The sequence below is a fragment of the Ranitomeya variabilis genome, chromosome 2 (genome assembly GCF_051348905.1).
Source record: "Ranitomeya variabilis isolate aRanVar5 chromosome 2, aRanVar5.hap1, whole genome shotgun sequence".
NCBI classification, from domain to species: domain Eukaryota; kingdom Metazoa; phylum Chordata; class Amphibia; order Anura; family Dendrobatidae; genus Ranitomeya; species Ranitomeya variabilis.
Window position 1 is genome coordinate 958,247,871 of NC_135233.1, and position 20,902 is coordinate 958,268,772.

The following is a 20,902-nucleotide window of genomic DNA, read 5'->3' on the forward strand; positions in this document are numbered from 1 at the left end:
TCCCTCCCTGCAGGACCCGGATCCGCGGCCATCTTGGATCCGTGCTGCGGGGGGCTCAGGGAAGCCCGCAGGGAGCCCCCTCCCTGCGCGATGCTTCCCTGCACCGCCGGCACATCGCGATCATGTTTGATCGCGGTGTGCCGGGGGTTAATGTGCCGGGAGCGGTCCGTGACCGCTCCTGGCACATAGTGCCGGATGTCAGCTGCGATATGCAGCCGACACCCGGCCGCGATCGGCCGCGCTCCCCCCGTGAGCGCGGCCGATCGGCTATGACGTACTATCCCGTCGGCGGTCATGGGGGCCCACCCCACCTCGACGGGATAGTACGTCGGATGTCAGGAAGGGGTTAAAGGACCTGTGTCTTGGCTGCCAACACTGCCACCCCTATGTATGTGTAACAAAAGAGTGCAGGTAAACGTTACTATCTTTCCCCTAAGCAGGTAATTGCAGATATTACCTCTGTACCATAGACTGATCTTTCGCTGCTCCCCAGAGTACCCCCATCATTATCTCTGGTTGCTCTGTATATATTGTACATAGTATGTTTTTATTATGCTTTGGTATCTTATCTTTGTTTTTTTTCTTTGTTCTTGTTTGTTTTCGTTATATATCATGTCACAAACAGCTGCTTATACTGTCTGTTTGTTTCCTAGTAACCCCATGAATAAGACCCGGGAGGGTCGAAACGTCGGGTTTTCTCTCTACGAACTAACACAGTGGCAATTGTTGACATCCTGTTTGTGTTAATAAATTTGGCTAATTCCTCTTAGGCTACTTTCACACTTCCGTCTTTATTAAGACGTTGCAATGTGTCGTTCTGTGCAAAAAACGCATCCTGCAAAGTTGCCGGCAGGATGCATTTTTTGCGCATACATTTGTATTACCGACGCATCACGACGTATGGACACACGTTCCATACGTCGTGCACTGGATGCGTCGGTAATTGGCGGACCATCATCACAAAAAAGTTCAATGTAACGTTTTTTGTGTGACGCGTCCGCCATTTATGACCGCGCATGCGCGGCCCAAACTCCGCCCCCTCCTCCCCGGAACTCATACTGGGCAGCAGATGCGTCTGAAAACTGCAACCGCTGCCCACATTCTGCACTATTTGCACAACGTTCGTCGGGCCGACGGAAATGTGAAAGAGGCCTTATGGAGACGCGACTCTCCACAACTAAAATGACATCAATACAATGTACCGGACGCGGTGACTCCGCACGGTTCAGTGAACACATGGGGAATCACCTGCTGCGCTCTATAGCGGACGTGCGCTGCTACTTCCGGATCGTGGGCACGGCCACAGGTCAGGTGGGAGTCTCCTCCTTGGAGATTCCTTTCTTTGTGGGAGGGCACTTCTATGCTGGTCTTCAGGGGGCGTGGTCTTCAGGGGGCGAGGTCTATAGGGGGCGTGTCACATGGCCATAAACATTTTAGACTGTGAATTTGAGTCCAGAAATTCTTTTTCAGTAGGTTGGCACCCTGCCCCCTATTATTAGGCTACTTTCACACTAGCGTTAACTGCATTACGTTTCAAAACGTCTTTTTTCAGAAAAAACGCATCCAGCAAAACTTTTTGCTGGATGCGTTTTTTTCCCATAGACTTGTATTGGCGACGTATGGCGACGGATTGGCATACGTCGTGTACGTTTTACGACGGATGCGTCGAAATTTGGCGACACGTCGTCTCAAAAAAACGTAGATTGTAACGTTTTTTGTCTCCGCCTAAAAAACGTGTCGCGACGCATCCTGCGGCATACGTCGTTGGCTGCAATGGAAGCCTATGAGCGACGGATGCGTCGGGACACGTCGTACGACGCAATGCAGCGCTGCAATACGTTTTTTTTACACTGAGCATGCTCAGAAGAAGTATTTTGTTGCCAATTGGTCAGACACCCCCAAATCTATATAAACCTGGCCTGGGCCTTGAACCCCACATATGCCAGCAAGACACAGAGAAGCAAAGAAGCCTGCCAGCAAGAGCCAGCCTGCCACAAGACCCCAGCCAAGCACAAGACCCCAGCCAGCCTGTCACAAGACTGCAGCCAGCCTGCCACAAGACTCCAGCCATCCTGCCACAAGACTCCAGCCATCCTGCCACAAGACTCCAGACATCCTGCTACAAGACTCCAGCCACCATAGCCAGTGTGAGTATTGCAATTTTAGTGTGCATCTGTGTGCCTGTGCATTTCTGTGTGTATGAGGTACTACTGACTACAGCAAGAGCTTAAAACCTGAAGAGAACCTGAGGCCTGCCATCGTCCTGCACCAGCCAGTGCCATGCTAGAGTCCAGATCCACCATGATGCCAGCCACTGTGAAGACCTGCTGCTTCAGCCAAAGGATTGTCAGCCTTTTGTATGTGTGTGTGTGTATGCGTCTTCTGATTGGTTTCACCTTTCTGCCTTTGTTGTACATATGTGTATTTGCATAAAGCTATGTGCGTGCATGTGTATGTGTGCATTTTTGGACGGCTGTGTGCTTTTGTACCATGTGCCTGCACCATATTATGCCTTTGCCAATTTTATGCCTGTTCATGTGGGAGGGTATGTGTCCATGTGCAGGATTGCATCAGGATGTGGTCAGGATTTTCCATCAGTATTTGTACGCCAAAACCAGGAGTGGGTGATAAAAGCAAAAGTGTGCCTGTTTTCGTATTATACTTTACCTAATTTTTACACTCCTGGTTTTGGCTTACAAATACTGATGGGAAATCCTGCCCAAATTCTGATGCGATCCTGAATGTGGACACATACCATGCATGTTTTTTGGGTACGTCTTGTTGATGGCATGTGCATTTGTCCATGCTGTATAATTGGTTATTTGCCTTTTTCTGATGTATTGACTGTATAGTGGTCTGTGCAGCATGTGGTTTAAATTTTTTTTTTTTTTTTTTTTTTTTTTTTTAAATCTGATGTGTTTTTTAAAAAAGTCTAGCGGTGTGCAGCTTGTGGTTTGAATGTGTGAGTGTGGGGTTTTTCTATTTAATAAAAGTGTTGAATTTTTTTTTATTACAGTTATAACCATTTGCAGTTGAAGTACTTGTATTTAAAATAAAGAGCATGTCAGCTCCTTGTGATTTTTAAAAAAAAAAGTGCAAAAAAAAAATTATAATAAAATGTTTATTAAAAAAATGTCCGTAGTATTATTTCATAAAGGTAAATTTAAAACTGGTGTATGTACCAATGGTTACACATGCAATACAGGGTTGGTTGAGGGCTCATTTTTTTTAATAAAGGTTAACCTGTAAAGTATTTTTTTTTTTTTTTTGGGGGGGGGAGAGGTTATTTATTTTAAATAAAATGTGTCAAATATATTTTTTCATGGTGTTAACATTAAAAAATTTTGTTTTTTGGGACATGGAAATGAATGGTATAACGTGCAACTTTTTGGGGGGGTTTTGGTGTTCACCTGTATGAACATTTCTGACATCATTTTAGTAGGGTGTTTATCATTGAACATTACCTAGTTCAGGGGGTGGTCTAACTATAGATCCATTATACATATAACAGATAAACCAGGACCGCAGCCGCTGCCCACCAGGACACAGCCGCTGCCCACCAGGACCACAGCTAAAGAGCTAGAAGTAAGTTTTGAAGACCCCAATCTGCTACTTCAATGTGTCGAGCAGATTGCAAGTGTGTCTTTAACTTACAGAACCACCAGGACACAGCCGCTGCCCACCAGGACACAGCCGCTGCCCACCAGGACACAGCCACTGCCCACCAGGACACAGCCGCTGCCCACCAGGACCACAGCTAAAGAGCTAGAAGTAAGTTTTGAAGACCCCAATCTGCTACTTCAATGTGTCGAGCAGATTGCAAGTGTGTCTTTAACTTACAGAACCACCAGGACACAGCCGCTGCCCACCAGGACACAGCCGCTGCCCACCAGGACACAGCCACTGCCCACCAGGACACAGCCGCTGCCCACCAGGACCACAGCTAAAGAGCTAGAAGTAAGTTTTGAAGACCCCAATCTGCTACTTCAATGTGTCGAGCAGATTGCAAGTGTGTCTTTAACTTACAGAACCACCAGGACACAGCCGCTGCCCACCAGGACACAGCCGCTGCCCACCAGGACACAGCCACTGCCCACCAGGACACAGCCGCTGCCCACCAGGACCACAGCTAAAGAGCTAGAAGTAAGTTTTGAAGACCCCAATCTGCTACTTCAATGTGTCGAGCAGATTGCAAGTGTGTCTTTAACTTACAGAACCACCAGGACACAGCCGCTGCCCACCAGGACCACAAAACGATGTCCTCTTCTGACAGCCCTCCTCCACAGCAACAGCGTGTATCGGTAAGTTAACACAAATTTTTTTTTTTTTTTTAAATTTCTTTAAATTAAATTTTTATGGATAACTACATGCATACATTATGTTTCAACAGGAAGCTGAATCAGATGAGGAGCTGTCAGAAGGGGGCGAGACGGGTGGAGAGATGCAAGTGGAGGAGGAACCAAGTGTAAGTAGTGGTGAAACAGTTGCTTCGCACATCACACTGCACCATACACAAAACAGATTACTAAACACCTGCCTACCTTAACTGAGAATTTGTTTCCTTCATTTCAGGCTGCTGCTGCTGCTCCTGCTGCTGCCGCTGAAGGCTCTCCCAGACAGTCCCAGAGTCGGCGGACTCGTCGCCACGGTCGGCCATCAGTGAGTTTTTTTTTGGGGGGGGAGGGGGATTCTATTGGTACTTTAGTATTTCAGTGTACTAATTTGTTTGTTTTCCTTTTTTTTTTTTTTTTTGACACAGGCTTCACAGCGTGCTCCCGCAGAAGAGGAGGATGATGATGATGACATTGACATCGATTGTCTCATCGAGGAGGTTCGCGAGCGGGAGCCGCTGTGGAACATGGCTGACCGCAGGCATGCTGATACCGGTGTCACCCGTCGGCTCTGGGACGAAGTGTGTCGCAACCTGTTTCCAAGGCGGGAGAGCCTTCATCCTCAGCAGCAGAGCAAACTAGGTAAGTATTCACTTTCCAGTGATGTTTTGAGCTGACTGTAATGTATTGCATTTACCAATTTTTGGTTTTTTCTTTTGATTCTTGTCTTCACAGTTGGAAAGATTAGGAAGCGGTGGCGGTCACTGAGGGATCGCTTTAAGAGGGAATTCAATGATGAGATGAAGGCCCCGAGTGGCTCTGCAGGAAGGAAGAGGAGCAAATATAAATATGGCCAGGCCCTCTCCTTCCTGAGGCGAACAATGCTAAGCAGAGTGTAAGTATTCTACAGCCCACTAATAACCATGTTAACCTGTCTACTTAGTTTGCTTTCAGTCAGGGCTTTTTCATTCCAATGTATTAATTTCATTTGTTTTTTCTTTCACAGCACCTTCTCCAGCCACCGGGCGCCTGCATCTTCCTCTGCGCCCTCTGGAGCGATCCCTCCTGAGTCCGCCACTGAGGGCCACGTCGGTAGGCCCCACACCTCTGTCCCCTCCTCTGACCCCTCTGTCCTCTCCTCTGACCCCTCTGTCCCCTCCACTTCATCCGCCCCAAGCAGTGGAGCATTATTGCAGGCTTCATTGCTCGCATCTGATGCTGAACAGTTAGCGTTCCCTTTACCCCACCCCTCTGATCCTGCCACCTCGACACCACCATTAGGTTCGTGGCGGCAGCGCCAGAGGGGTCAGGAAAGGAGCTATGCTCCTGAGTTCTTACACCTGAATGCATCCTTCCAAGGCTCTTTCAAAATTTTGGGAGAGCAAGTGACTGCTGGTTTCAACATGGTGCAATCACGCATCAGTGAAACAAGCCAGGAAACCAGCAGTCGCTTGGATAGGCTGCATTCAGCTGTAAGTCCCGATCCGGCCAACCTTTTTTTCCAATCCATGCTCATGAGCATGGAGAAGCTTTCTTTTGAGCAACAGATGCGGGTAATGAATACCTGCCATAATGCTGCACTGCAGGCCATTAATGAATCGACCCACACACCTCACCGCACCTCCACTCCAATTCCACACCAGGCCCCATTTCCACACCATACCCCCCATTACCAAACCCAGCCCCAATACCCACACCAGCAGCATTACCAAACCCAGCTCCAATCCCCACACCAGCACCATTACCAAACCCCACGCCACTCCCACTACCCTACCCAGTCACAATACCCGACCCAGTCCCCACAACAATCCCGGCCCCTAGACCAAATTACTTCCCCAATGTTTTCCTTACTGAACTTTTCTCTTCCACCTACCCCAACACCACCCCCCTCTGGTCAGCCTCTTGGTTTAACCCCCACTTCCACTGCACCCCAAACAAGTAGGGTTTCCCCACCTATCGACGTGGTCCAACCTTCCGGCACATCCTCCTCTCATATCTCCACCCAACACTTTGAAAATTTGTAAAGTGTGTAAATAAGATTCTAAAAAATGTTCTAATTTTTCTATAAAAATGTTGGAAAATATATATATATTTTTTTTGCAAAACAAAAAAAAAAAAAAAAAAAAAGAGTTAAAATAAAATTCGGATTACAATTCTACTCTTTGTGTGTGTGTGGATTTATTAAGGTAATATAATAAAAAAAGGTTTAATAAAAACAAACACCAGACATGTAAAGGGTATAACATAATGGTTTTACTAGCAAGAAAACCACGCTTTTGGGCCTTTTTTTTTGGGGGGGGGGCAGAAACACTTTTTTTACATAACCAAAACACATGGGAAACAGGTTACACATGGGAAACAGGTTACACAATCATGTCTTGCCACGGGATCCGCCCGACAGGTGAGACAAAATAATCGGCAAACTGGTCCCTCATCCTTGTAACTGAACTTGTAGAGCGAACCGAGCTGCTGCGGTAGTCCCACAAGGTGGTCTCCAACTCTTCATCATCCAAAGAAACGGGCTCCTTTGACAGGACAAAGTTGTGGAGCACCACACAGGCTTTAACTACCTCGTCTATAGTTGTTGTTTTCAGCTTGATAGCCGTCAGCAGAACTCGCCACTTCGCCGTCAATATGCCAAAGGAACACTCCACTACTCTTCGTGCTCTAGTAAGCCGGTAATTAAAGACCCGCTTGGTATGGTTTAAGTTCCGGCTACTGTACGGTTTCAGTAGGTGCAGCGACAGTTGAAAGGCTTCATCACCTACAAAGACATATTCCAGGGCTGGGTCATTTGTTCCTGGCAGTGGTCTGGCTGGCGGTAAATCGTAGCTCTCTCCATAAAGGCAACGACCCATCGGAGAGTTTTTAAACACTTGCGAATCGTTGGACCGTCCATACGCTCCAATGTCCACGGCAAGGAACCTGCAGTTGGCGTCTGCAATAGCCATAAGGACGATGGAGAAATACTTCTTATAATTATAATACTCCGATCCTGTTCCTGCCGGTTTCGCAATCCTTATGTGTTTCCCGTCAACTGCACCCACACAATTAGGGAAATTGCAAATTTGCTGAAACTCTTCAGCACTTCGCAACCAGATTTCCGTGGATGGTTGGGGGATATACTCTGGTTGCAAAGTGGTCCAAACAGCCCGACATGTGTCCTTCACTATTCCAGAGATAGTTGAAATGCCCAGCCTGAACTGATAATGGAGCGAAGTCATAGATTCACCCGTAGCTAGGAAACTTTATAAAAAAAAAAAAAAAAAAAATGTTAAAAATTGTTTGTCTGTGCAATTTTTTATAATATGGCACTGTTAATTTTTTTTAAAATGACAGGAGACCCAATAAAACCAGCATGAATCCGGTGTAAAAAAACAGTGGAATGTCCGCCAAGAAAACCCAAATTACATGCTGCAGAAAATAGTGCGCAATATGTCAGCGCAGTATTGTCTGCAGCATGTAATATAACATTCAAAATGACCAATGACAGGAAAAAAGCAGTTGCATGTCATCAAACCCAAAAAACCCCCCCCAAAAAAACTGCAGAAAATGCAACGCAATATTTCAGCGCAGTATTTTCTGCAGTCTGTTATCTAACATTCAATATGAGCAATGACATTTAAATAAAGCAGTTGAATGTCCGCCAAGAAAACACAAACTACATGCTGCAGAAAATAGTGCGCAATATGTCAGCGCAGTATTGTCTGCAGCATGTAATATAACATTCAAAATGACCAATGACAGGAAAAAAGCAGTTGCATGTCATCAAACCCAAAAAAACCAAAAAAAAAAAAAACTGCAGAAAATGCAACGCAATATTTCAGCACAGTATTTTCTGCAGTCTGTTAACATTCAATATCAGCAATGACATTTAAATAAAGCAGTTGAATGTCCGCCAAGAAAACCAAAACTACATGCTGCAGAAAATAGTGCGCAATATGCCAGCGCAGTATTTTCTGCAGCATGTAATATAACATTCAATATCAGCAATGAAATAAAAAAAAGAGGCTTACCGCAGGGTCACCATCAGCCGCTCCGCCGGTGTGATGGCAAGCCTCATCCTTGTATCCTGTCTTCGGATGACATCCTCCAGTTTTGCAAGCAAAAAATCAAAATGTTCAATCCTCATCCGCACGTAGTTGTGGAATTTGTGTGGATTGTGCCGCAACTCCAGGTACAGAGTGGACTGGACACCCCGGGTCATCCGTAGTTGATTAATAGGATGAATCCACATTCGTCTTCGTCTCCGTTGCTGCAGAAGCATCCTACGCCTTTCCGCTGCCGCCTCCTTCTCCCGCACTATGATATCCAGGCGATTTGTCTCAAAGATAACGTCGGTAACCAAACTAGCAATCCTCCCAAGAACACCTTCCATCGCTGCCACAAAACTAAAACCCACAAAGATGGGCTGTAAATACAGTACTATATAGTTTTTCAAATTTTCCAGTAGCCAATCAAATTTTGGGAGCCTCCCCTTTTAAAAACGGATCCGTCGGAAAAACGGATACAACGGATGGTAAAACGGATACAACGTATGCAACGCATCCAGTATTTTCGACGGAAACGTTTAGCGGATTTGCGACGGATCCGTCGAAATGCTGGATGCGTGGCATACGTTTGTCACCGTTTTTCAATTTTTTGACGCATCCGTTTTTTCGGCAAAAAAACGGATTTGCGACGTAATGCAGTAAACGCTAGTGTGAAACTAGCCTTAGACAGAAGAGAAGCCCCTCCCCCTACACGTTATCTCCAGCACGTCTGTAATGTGCTGCTCACACCACAGGTACCAGCATGCTGCCTGACAAGTAGGGACACCGCCGCAGCAATCGGATAGGCTGCAGGAGCACGCCCGTGCTGTCCCCGCCTCCCGTCCCGTGCTGTCCCCGCCTCCCGTCCCGTGCCGTCCCCGCCTCCCGCGCGCGCCCCCTATTGTTTACTATTCCGGCAGAAGGAAGTTACGCTCAAATTGTAAACTTTGCCCACCCCAAGATGGCGGCGGAGAGCGTCACGTCACGTCACGTCGTTCCACACATTCACCGCCCTCATGTCACATGACCAAACAAAAAGTCTCCCCCTCCCTCAGTTACGAGCTAGGCCACTCCCCCCGTCGCTTCTGTTGGCTCCGGAGCTTCCGAGCCGCCTCTGTCAGTAAGTTGAGAGCTGCCTGTTAGTGGGGACCGAGGCTTCAAGGGGGACTCCACCGACCCGAGCATCCACACTAGCGGCCTCGGCTACGAGCTGGCCCCACCGGTGCTCAGTCAGCGGCCGCGGGAGGGCGAAGCCGCCGCTCCCCTCCTTCCCCGGGAGGGAGGCTGAAGTGAGCGCGGGACCATGTTGCGCCTTGTTTCGCTGAAGTTCGGCCGCCTGTACCGCTACGTGAAGCTGCTGTTCGCGGCCAGCCTGCTGGTGGTCATGCTGCTCAACACGCACTCGCTCCTCGCCTCCTTCCAGCGCAACGAGCTGACCGAGCGCCGCTTCCTGAGCCTGAACAAGTGCCCGGCGTGCTTCGGGACCAGCTGGTGCCGCAAGTTCATGAACGGGCAGCTGAGCTTCGAGGGCTGGGGCAGGGTGCGCCTGCTCGACTTCTTCAACGTCAAGAACGTGCACTTCGCGCAGTACGGGGAGCCCCGGGAGGGCAGCCGCCGCGTCGTGCTCAAGCGCCTGGGCTCCAACCAAGAGCTGGCCGAGCTGGACCAGAAGATCTGCAAGCGGGCGACCGGGCGGCCCCGCTGCGACCTCCTGCAGGCCATGTACAAGACCGACTTCGCCCGGCTCAACGGCGACGTGCGGCTGCTCACCCCGGACGTGGTGGAGGGCTGGTCCGACCTGGTGCACTGCCCCTCGCAGCGGCTGCTGGACAGGCTGGTCCGCCGCTATGCCGAGACCAAGGACTCCGGCAGCTTCCTGCTCAAGAACCTCAAGGACACGGAGCGCATGCAGCTGCTGCTCACCCTGGCCTTCAACCCGGAGCCGCTGGTGCTGCAGGTAAGAGCCGCCGGGACTGAACCCCCCCCGGTGCTCCGCCGGTACTGAACCCCCCTGCCCCCCCCCCCCTGTGCTCCGCCGGTACTGAACCCCCCCCCCCGGTGCTCCGCCGGTACTGAACCCCCCCCCCCCCGGTGCTCCGCCGGTACTGAACCCCCCCCCTGTGCTCCGCCGGTACTGCCCCACCGGTACTGCCCCCTCATCGCTCCAGTCAGCAGGGCGAAACTTCAAGCCCCAGCGTGTCTTCTGGGGGGGCACCACAAGCCCCAGCGTGTCTTCTGGGGGGGCACCACAAGCCCCAGCGTGTCTTCTGGGGGGGCACCACAAGCCCCAGCGTGGCTACCCGTGATATAACTAAAGGTCCCAGCATGTGTCCTGTCAACTTGACTGTTAAAAAAAACCCCCAAAACTTCTAGCCCCGTATTATGCACGGATGAATGAACTACAAGTCCCAGCATATTTGGAGGACGATTCTAGCCCCAGTGTGTGCCCACAGGTCCTCGCTTGTGCCCGCCATACTGTATTCTGCCTACTTTAAGGTAAAACCTCTAACCCCAGCTGGTCTCAGAACTACAAGTTCCAGCATGTGTTGCTGACATAAGTGCAGGTCCCCGCACGCCTCCCATTCATACTACATTCCATAGTCTCCTGTCTACTAGTGAAACGTGCAGCCGCTGTGTGCTTTTATCATGGAACGAATAGTCCAGCTGGTGCAGAGGAACTACACCTCCCAGAATGCAGCTTCTGATACTGTACCCAGTCTACACAGATACTATAGAACTACAAGTCTCAGGATTGACCTGTCTCCTCAGCTGCTGTAAATCTGATAGTCCCTGAGACATTACATGACCGATATGTAATCATCGTGTAGTCAGTTACGGGGGTACTACATGTCCCAGCATGCAATGTAACGTGTTGTCAGGCTGCTCACAATGTGGCTGGTGTTGTGATGTGACATCCCATGACCTGCAACATTCTGGCTGTGGAACCAGAAGTCCCAGCTCTGAGTCCTGTGTCATGGTTGTCCATGTGGGCCGGCCCCAGCTGTGATGGTGATCTGTGACTAGACTGTCCCTGGCAGAGGGCACTGCATGCATTGGTAGTGTGGCACTGGGTCTGTGGGCAGAGGGAAGCCGCCGGTGATGTCAGTGGGTCCGGCCGCTTACTGCTCACCTGTGCACGGCGCTGTCACTCAGTGGCTGAATCCCATGGCAGCCTCACTATGTGGACTAGTGCCTGGCGCTGATTGTTGGCATGTACTGATCACACTGGCCGCCTCTTCCATCTATGTGACAGCCAGAATAATGGGTCCTATTGCTCTATTCTGGAAACTGACGGCAACAGATAGCGGCTCGGTCTTATCTGCCACAGCACCAGTGTGAACAGAAGCTTGTGTGTCCAGTCTGACCAGAACTGTACTTCATGTTATGTGTGGGGGTTGCTTCCTCCTCAGTATAAAGCTCCAGTGTTTTTGTGCTTAATCCCCATTTACACAGTTACTAATATCTTCTTGCCAGCTGTTTGTCATGCACAGACATTGGCTCCTGCCAGTCTATGGCCGGTGAGTATGCAAGCTTTCCTGAAGACACTGCATAACCAATTTTGGTGAATGTGTGGTTATGGTACCGCCGCGAGATGTGAGGTACCCTATCAAACGATGCCAGACCGATTGTTCGGTTATACCTCTACCCCTTCCCCATGTGCTTGCTTGCTGCTCCTTTGCTCTGTAAAAGTTACCATAATTCTTGTTTTATGATTGTAATATCTTGCGATATATATATATATATATATATATATATATATATATATATATATATATATATATATATATACATACATACATATACACTCCTACCAGACCCCTCTGTTATGTGTTGTGTCGGAATGTAGAATTCTCATACAGCTCTTCCTTCTGGGCAGTTCTGTGGGGCAGTAGTCAGGAGCCCCATACACATACAGATGGTCCGCTAGACTTGCATGTTCAGGTGGCTTAGTTCTCTGATTTCTCCAGTGACCTTTATAGACTGAGCTACAGCCACCTCTGAGACCAACAGCGATAATGTCTGTGCTCGGGAAATTACCATAAACATTTATGAAAAGTTATCACGTTGAGTATTTGATTTAGGTGCAGTTTTCCCATTACATTATGTATGGTATGTAGCGTAGCCCAGGGATGTGCAGACCGTGTCATTCCTCACTACAGTCCTTGTCCCCATGGGGCATGCATTCTAACCTCCAAATCTGTCAGTCCCCCCATACATCCTGGGGGGAGGGGATACAAGCTCCATGGAGATTTCACCCTTTAGATGGATCTAAATCCAGGTTACCTACCAGTATCTTCCAAGTTGACTCCTGACCCTTCAAGGATAATGGGGGTGAATCTACTTGCAGATCTTCTGGTATATTGTTAAAATTTTGCCACTGATTCTTTAAGGCTAAGTTCACACTGGGCGTTTCTTCTGCATTTTTTTTTCTTTTTATGGTAATTTTCAACTGCATTTGACAAGTACCAGCTATGTCTGAGATTTCAGAAATCTCATGCACACAGCTTGTATTTTGTCCTCAGTATTTTGTCGATAGCCTGTTTTTGTTTTTTTTGGACATAGAGCATGTCATTTCTTTCAGCGCTTTTTTTAAGTGTTTCACCCACTGAATGGGAAAAAAAAACATAGCCTGTTTTTGCTGCAGCTTCTTTCCTGCCAAGCACTCAGGTTTTGCTGCAGAAAAAAAAAGTGCAGCAAAAATGCCTAGTGTGAAATTGGCCTATATCTGATTTTTATTTTTTCCCAGCCTGAACATGTGGAAATGCACTGAGTGGTTGGAAGAGGATTATCTGTGCGCTGATAACGTGTTCTCTACTACATGCCTTTTTATAAGATCCTTGCCTTCGGGAGTAGTCAGTGCGACTCCACTGGTGCTCGTCACTTTTCGCGTACCTCTGGCAGTAGTCGGCACCATGTGTTCTTGGGTGTGTGGGTTTTCCTTAGTGTCAGTAAATGGCTGTGTTGTGGGCTGATGATCCGAGTCTTCCTGTGTGTCTGACCCCAAGGGTTTTCATGGTCTCCAGTGTCCTGGCACGGGTGATGTGATGACAGGATTACTGTCATGTCCCACTGCCTGTGACCGAGGGATCTTGTTTCACTTGGCTGTGTCCATTACTCTGCACCACTGTAACTACAGCAGAACAGCGCAGACAGGGATCAATACCTGAGTAACAATTACACTGGGAGCCATATTTACTGCTGCTGAGTGGACTGTGGCGCCTTGCCTCCTGTGAGTGCCGGTGATCAGGGCTGCACATGCCACTACCAGACTGTATTTCTGGCTGCCACCTGGAGCTGTTGGGCTACGTTCCCACAATTAATTATGGCAGTTTTTGGTGTGGGATTTTTTTTTTTTTTAACTCTCATTTTTTTTTTTTTTAAAGTGACCTAGATCACTCAATGGCTGCAGAAAATCTGTGTGACCCTAGCCTTGGGGCTACTTTCTTTCAGCATTGTTCTCCTGTTCCTCCCCAGTGATACAAAATGTAAATATTTGTTCTCCTCTGGCACACAATCTAGTAAATGTTACAGCATCTGCTCCTCTGCACTCTTATTGATGAATCGTTTTTGCAGTAAATGCCCTGTGACTGGCTCAGTGTGCCATGTTCTACCTTGTGACGCTCAGTGAATAAGTAAACCTTACTAGGAAACACCGGTGCTGTAGATGGCAGTGCTGGGTTGCTCTTATATTTCACTGGTTTGCAGAATCCTATTTTAGCTGTGCAGCGTGTAGGATTGCCAGTGATCAGTGAGCGTCGGGTGGTCACTTCCAGCTCCTCTTTGGGATGCCCGCTGTGTGCCCACTGATGTGCATCGGGGGTACTGTTTCCTGCCGCGCACACTCCGCATTAATAGTAATGCTTAGCGAATAATGTTGTAGTCTTTTTAATTCATGTCAGTGACAAAATTGCTATCTACGCGCTAGTCATTGGTTATTGCAGATGTGAGTTTCTTGAGTATATGCTGGGGGTGAAGATTGGATTTGGACACGTTTTAGATCTGAGGTGTTATAAAAAGTGTTTAGTTCTGCAATGTCATATTTTCGTTAATGAAACAAGTGTAGACTGTATTTAGACAATAACCTATAGAAATGTGACTGTAAACTACATACTGTGTGTATATTGCCGTATGTATCACTTCTTGCACATCGAGGACCTGTCAGATGATGTGAGGATGGAAAGCTAAGAGATACATAAAGATGCTAATGTGAGAAGACGGTTTCCTAGCTTTTTCTTTTTCTCATGCAGTAAAACTGGCTTTGAGTTGATTGACGGTTCAGATTCCCTAAATCTGCAGCTTTTCTGAATTCCCTGCAGGCACTGTCCTAGACAACAATCAGCAACCAGCGCAGGAGGTGTGGAGCACAGTCCTCTCTCCTACTGATCCCTCTCCATCTGTGTGGATGGCTGGTTAGAGCTTTTAGCTTGATGGATGCACCATAGGATGAGATCCATAGTTTCATATCATCTGCTGTTATTTTGTGTTGATCCATGACTTGCTGCAAAGTATTTTGGTAAATTACAAGTTCTGTGTGTATTATGTGCTTCTGTCCAGACAGCCTTCTGGTGGGAATCTAGCAGTCCTCCCCAAAGGATCTGACTAATAAACTATTCTTAGAGTAATAAATGCAGCAGAAGTCTGTCTGGTGCGAGGTGTACAGTACAAATATAAGTATTGTTCTTCTCTCCAGACAGACGTCTGCTGTACTTAATACTCCTAGAGCAGTTTATAAGTCTGACTATGGGGAAACTGCTGAGACCCCACCAATTGGTAGAATGAAGCACTCAATTCCCAATTCCAAAATAAATATATATATATATATATATATATATATATATATATATATATATATATATATATATATATATATATATATATATATATATATATATATATATATATATATATATATATATATATATATATATATATATATTTTTTATTAGCATGAGTTAGTTTTTTTTGTTTTCCCCTCAAATTATTTTGCAGCTTTCTGACTGAATCTGCTTGACAGAAGTGACATGCACTTTTTTTTTTCTCCCATCGGTTGTTTTTCTAAAAGCGAAGCAGAGAGAAAATGCTCAAAAGAATGAACATATGTCAAGTAAAGTAGTTTTACAATAGAAAAGCATATCAAGTGTTTCAGGCAAGTTTTGAATCACAATTTCTCCCAAAAAACTGTGTGCACGTAGCCTCAGCTTTAACTAGGGATTATCAGCACATAATGACCCATCCAAGCACAGCATCTTCTAGGGAACATAGGGTAACTGTAATAAAAATGATACCTTTTAGGCTAATTTGCTCTAATTTTGATGTTATAGATTTTCTGCAGCATATCTGCACCTTATTTTGTGAACTTTTTACAAGAGTTTTTAGTTTTTGTTTTTTTTTCCTCATTTTTGATGTCCTTTTTTTACATACCGTAACTGCTTTCTATTGAAAACTTCCTGTAGCTTAACTTTAATAAAAGTTCACTGATATAGACGTGTGTGGATTAAATGCATTTTTAGTGTTTCCTCTGAAAACACACAAGTGTTTTTTTACCTGTTGATTTTCCTCATCTCATTCATATCTATGGGGGAAATTTGCCAATAAAATGAATAATTGCCAGAAGAGGAATTGACATGTTGCGGATTAAAAAAATAAAATAAAATATTTGCTGTAGGCCAGGGCTGTGGAGTCGGAGTTAGTTTTGGTTGGAGTCGGTAGAAATGTACCGACTCCAGCTTTAAAAAAAAAAATGTATTAATATTTCATAATTGAACTTTCATATGAATTTTATAAATGTTACTCAAATATATATGTTCTATCAAACTATGAGCAACAGTGATAAGCAGTTCTGCTGGAGATAGACATTTCTTACTTCTTGTGTGTCACTGTTCTCCACTGCCCTTATCTAATCTTATTCTTGGTTAACCTCATGCTGCCCCAACCCTCCTACTTACAATGTATGAAACTGAAAGTGAAAATGTGTTGCAAATTCTTAGTAGTAAAGCTCCTCCTCTAGACTAGATGTTTACTAGGTGTGCGTCTTCCAAGCATCTCACAGCTGCTACTCAGAAGAGGAAGACTGTAAAAGTACCGTCACATTAAGCGACGCTGCAGCGATATAGACAACGATGCCGATCGCTGCAGCGTCGCTGTTTCATCGTTGTGTGGTCGCTGGAGAGCTGTCACACAGACAGCTCTCCAGCAACCAACGATGCCGAAGTCCCCGGGTAACCAGGGTAAACATCGGTTTACTAAGTCCATGGCCGCGCTTAGTAACCCGATGTTTACCCTGGTTACCAGTGTAAATGTAAAAAAAACCAAACACTACATACTTAAATTCCGGTGTCTGTCGCATTCCCCGGCGTCCGCTTCCCTGCACTGTGTAAGCGCCGGCCCTAAAGCAGAGCAGTGACGTCACCGCTGTGCTCTGCTTTACGGCCAGCCGGCGCTGACACAGTGCAGGGAAGCGGACGCCGGGGGACCCGACAGACACCGGAATGTAAGTATGTAGTTTGTTTTTTTTTACATTTACAATGGTAACCAGGGTAAATATCGGGTTACTAAGCGCGGCCCTGCGCTTAGTAACCCGATGTTTACTCTGGTTACCAGTGAAGACATCGCTGAATCCGCGTCACACACGCCAACTCAGCGATGTCAGCGGGTGATCCAGCGACGAAATAAGGTGCTGGCCTTCTAGCTCCGACCAACGATGTCACAGCAGGATCCTGATCGCTGCTGCGTGTCAAACACAACGATATCGCCATCCAGGACGCTGCAACGTCACGGATCGATATAGTTATTGTTGTTCAGTGTGAAGGTACCCAAGAAGTATTATCCTTTCAACAAACTTTGCATGAGTTAACTGAGTACATGAGGAATAACAGTATTACTGACCACTATATCAGTTGTACGACCTGGCAATAATTTTGTACAATTGTTTTTAGGAAAAACAATTGTCATTTGGATTGTGAATGCAGAATTAAAAACCTGAGAATGTCAAAGCAGCGTCACATTAAATCAGCTGTATTTGAACATTTCACCATCACTCAAGATAGAAAACATTATCTCTGTCAGTGTATGACAAATGATCCAGACTAAAACAAATGCTGTGAAGCCAAGAACAGTGCATATTCAGGCAAAGATAAAAATGCTCCTACCAGAGCTTCTAATCTAAAGAGACATTCAGGGTATGTGCACACGTCCGGATTTCTTGCAGAAACTTCCTGAAGAAAACCGGAAATTTTCTGCAAGAAATCCGCATTTTTTTTTATTTGCGTTTTATTTCCGGTTTTTTTCGCGTTTTTTTTAGCATTCTGCAAGCGTAATTGGCTTGCAGAATGCTAAAGTTTTCCAAGCGATCTGTAGCATCGCTTGGAAAACTGACTGACAAGTTGGTCACACTTGTCAAACATACTGTTTGACAAGTGTGACCAACTTGTTACTATAGATGCTGCTTATGCAGCATCTATAGTAAAAGAATGTTTAAAAATAATAAAAAAATGGTTATACTCACCCAGACGATCTCCTCAGCGGCGTCTGTTCCTATAGATGCCGGTGTGGTTCAGGACGTCGCGGCTTGTGATTGGTCGCGTGAGTCACATGAGCAGTCACGCGACCAATCACAAGACAGTGACGTCATCACAGGTCCTGAACCACACCATCTATAGGTACCGAAGAGAGAGCATGCACCGCAGAGGCGGGAACACTTCGTGGGCCATCAGAGGGTGAGTATATGACTATTTTTTATTTTAATTCTTTTTTTTTGACCAATTATATGATGCTTAGTCCGTGGAGGAGAGTCTCCTCTCCTCCACCCTGGGTACCAACCGCACATAATCTGCTTACTTCCCGCATGGTGTGCACAGCCCCGTGCGGGAAGTAAGCAGATCAATGCACTCCTAGGTGTGCGGAATCCCCCGCAATCCGCATTTTTAATGAACATGTTGCTTTTTTTTCCGCGATGCGATTTTTTTTTCGCGGAAAAAATCGCAACATTTGCACAAAAAATGCGGAATACCCTGTAAATAATAGGAGGCATATGTAAGCGGTTTTTTCGCGTTTTTATCACGTTTTTATAGCGAAAAAAACGCAAAAAATCCTGAACGTGTGCACATGGCCTTACAGCGCTTTCATCCAGAAGTACTGAAAGCAGTGGATGAGAGAGACTGCATCCAAACCAGTGCCCAGCTCTTCCAGCCAAACAAAGGAGCAGAGAACTTTGCAGCCATCAGTTGCAAGATATTTTTTCAGTGACAAAGTTACTGTGACAATGACAGTAGATACATTTAAAAAACAGATCCTAGAGCTTGTTGTAAAGGATAGTGTGCCTATTTCATTATTTTCACGACCAGCTTTTATGTTTCTGGATGGGGAAATGACCCGCAAGCTTGGTGTTTCTCTGGAGAGAGAGAGTATTAGAAAATTAGTAATCGAAGAAGCTTTTAAACAAAAGAAAGAACTTAAAAAAAACTCTCAAGGGACGCTTTCTGTTTCTTAAAATGGATGCCTGCGCTCATCAGAGTGAACTATTTTGCCCTCAATGTCCGATTTGTTTGTGACAAAAATGAAATAGTTACCAAGACATTGGCAGTAAAAGACACCAAAGCTCATCACACCAGTGAGTTTCTCCAGGTCTTGGTGGAAAAGGTTCTGAAAGACTATGAACTTAAAAAAGAGCAAGTTCTTTCTGTCGTAACTGACTGCTTCAAATATGATAAGTACTATTAAGCTAATGAATGAGAGTAATGATGGTGACCAGCAGCTAGAAGAACATTCTGGGTCCACAGACACAAATGTTTGGAATAGAGGAACACAGTTTCGTAACTGAGGAGCAAACTGAAGTTGCTTCAGATGAACAGCAACATGATAGTTTAGATGATCTTGATGAAACTGTGTCAATACATTCTTTCATTCATCACATGCGCTGTGTTGTGCATACGCTACAGCTGGCTATAAGAGACAGTCTGCAAGAAGGACATTCTGCTGCACTGATTGGCTAGGTGAGAAAATTGGCTACTGTTGCCAGAACTCCTAAAGTTGACTCAATTTTGAAGAGACGTGCTGGAAAAGGGGCAATTATTGATCAAGCCACACGATGGGGCAGTACTTACTTAATGATTCAGCGCTTGTTGAACTGAAAACCTTTCTTGTAGACATGGCTAACCCTCAACTGACGCTAAATGAAAGTCAGTGGAATCAGGAAACTGAGCTGGAAAAATTGCTAGAGCACCTATTTACAGTGACTAAAAAATTACAAGCAGAGGACTTAACTCCAGGTATTTTCTTAAAGGAGTGGAAGAACCTGATGTTTCGCCTGTCCCAAAGAGGAGGGTTAATTGCAAGTGGCATTGCTACATCAATGAAAGGGAGAGAGGAGCTACTATTACAAAATAACATTCTTTTGGCAGCTGTTTATGTAGACCCAATGCATCGGATTCTTCTAGATGATCAACAGCTAACTAAAGGAAAAGAAGCTCTGTTTGAAATAGCAGTAAGGATGAAAGGGTTGCAGAACAGTCAGGAGGAACAAGAAGAATTTGGTCGTCCTGCCACATCTTCACCCTCAAGTGATGAAGAATTTAATTAAAAAAAATATTTGGATCACAAGGACCGTGCAAAGCGTTCCCGCATGGAAGAAGAGTCATCCGCATCAAAGAACACAGCCAGTACATTTCAGCAGAATTTTTCATGTGCACTAAAAGAAATTGAGAAATGTGACCGTTCATCAAAAATAACAGTGCAACAAGCGATTCCTCTGTACCCTGACAGTCAGAGATGTTGCCCGAGTGGTTACTGCTTTGCCACCAACCCAAGTTAGTGTAGAGAGGTTGTTCTCTGCTCTCAAAATAATTAGATCAGATTTGAGGGCATCCATGAAGGAGGATCTGACAGAGGTAATACTTTTTCTGAGGACAAATTTATAGATTTCTTCTTAACTGCATAACAGTGTTTATTGCATATTTACTTACAAGACTTTATAAAAGTTATTTGCTATATTCTAATTGTCTACTATATAATTGTCTAAGGGTCACTTCCGTCCGTCTGTCCTTCCTTCTGTCTGTCTTTCTGTCACGGATATTCATTGGTCGCGGCCTCTGTCTGTCATGGAACCCAAGTCGCTGATTGGTCGTGGCTGTTTTGCCACGACCAATCAGCGACGGGCTCAGTCCGGCGGAAAAATGGCCGCTCCTTCCTCCCCGCAGTCAGTGCCTGCTCCGTACTCCCCACCAGTCTGCCCTCACAAAGGGTTAATGGCAGCCGTAATGGACCGCGTTATGCCGCGGTGTAATGCACTCCGTTACCGCTGCTATTAACCCTGTGTGACCAACTTTTTACTATTCATGCTGCCTATGCAGCATGAATAGTAAAACGATCTAATGTTAAAAATAATAAAAAATAGTTATATACTCACCGTCCGTTGGCCTCCGGATCGACAACAGGCCTTTCCCGCTCGCGACGCTCCGGTGACCGCTCCATGCTGCGATCTCTTGAGATGATGACGTAGCGGTCTCGCGAGACCGCAATGCACACTTGAGACCGGAGCGCACG

At 46.0% G+C, this 20,902-nt stretch overlaps 2 protein-coding genes across 2 annotated transcripts in view; both read left to right on the forward strand.

Annotated features, from left to right (window-relative positions):
- Window positions 1–3,277: 3,277 nt before the first annotated feature.
- LOC143808297 (uncharacterized) lies at window positions 3,278–6,909 on the forward strand. Its single transcript, XM_077290807.1, has 7 exons — window positions 3,278–4,143; window positions 4,215–4,301; window positions 4,391–4,465; window positions 4,573–4,659; window positions 4,760–4,973; window positions 5,067–5,226; window positions 5,338–6,909. Exons 2-7 carry the CDS (start codon window positions 4,257–4,259, stop codon window positions 6,353–6,355), a joined length of 1,599 nt encoding a protein of 532 aa, XP_077146922.1. The 5' UTR covers window positions 3,278–4,143; window positions 4,215–4,256; the 3' UTR covers window positions 6,356–6,909.
- Window positions 6,910–9,519: 2,610 nt separating this feature from the next.
- DIPK2A (divergent protein kinase domain 2A) overlaps window positions 9,520–20,902 on the forward strand; it is a 55,915-nt gene continuing 44,532 nt past the window's right edge. Inside the window, exon 1 of the mRNA XM_077290808.1 lies at window positions 9,520–10,319. Within this exon, the coding sequence (XP_077146923.1) occupies window positions 9,666–10,319 (654 nt within the window). The 5' untranslated portion in view covers window positions 9,520–9,665. The remainder of the gene's footprint in view (window positions 10,320–20,902) is intronic.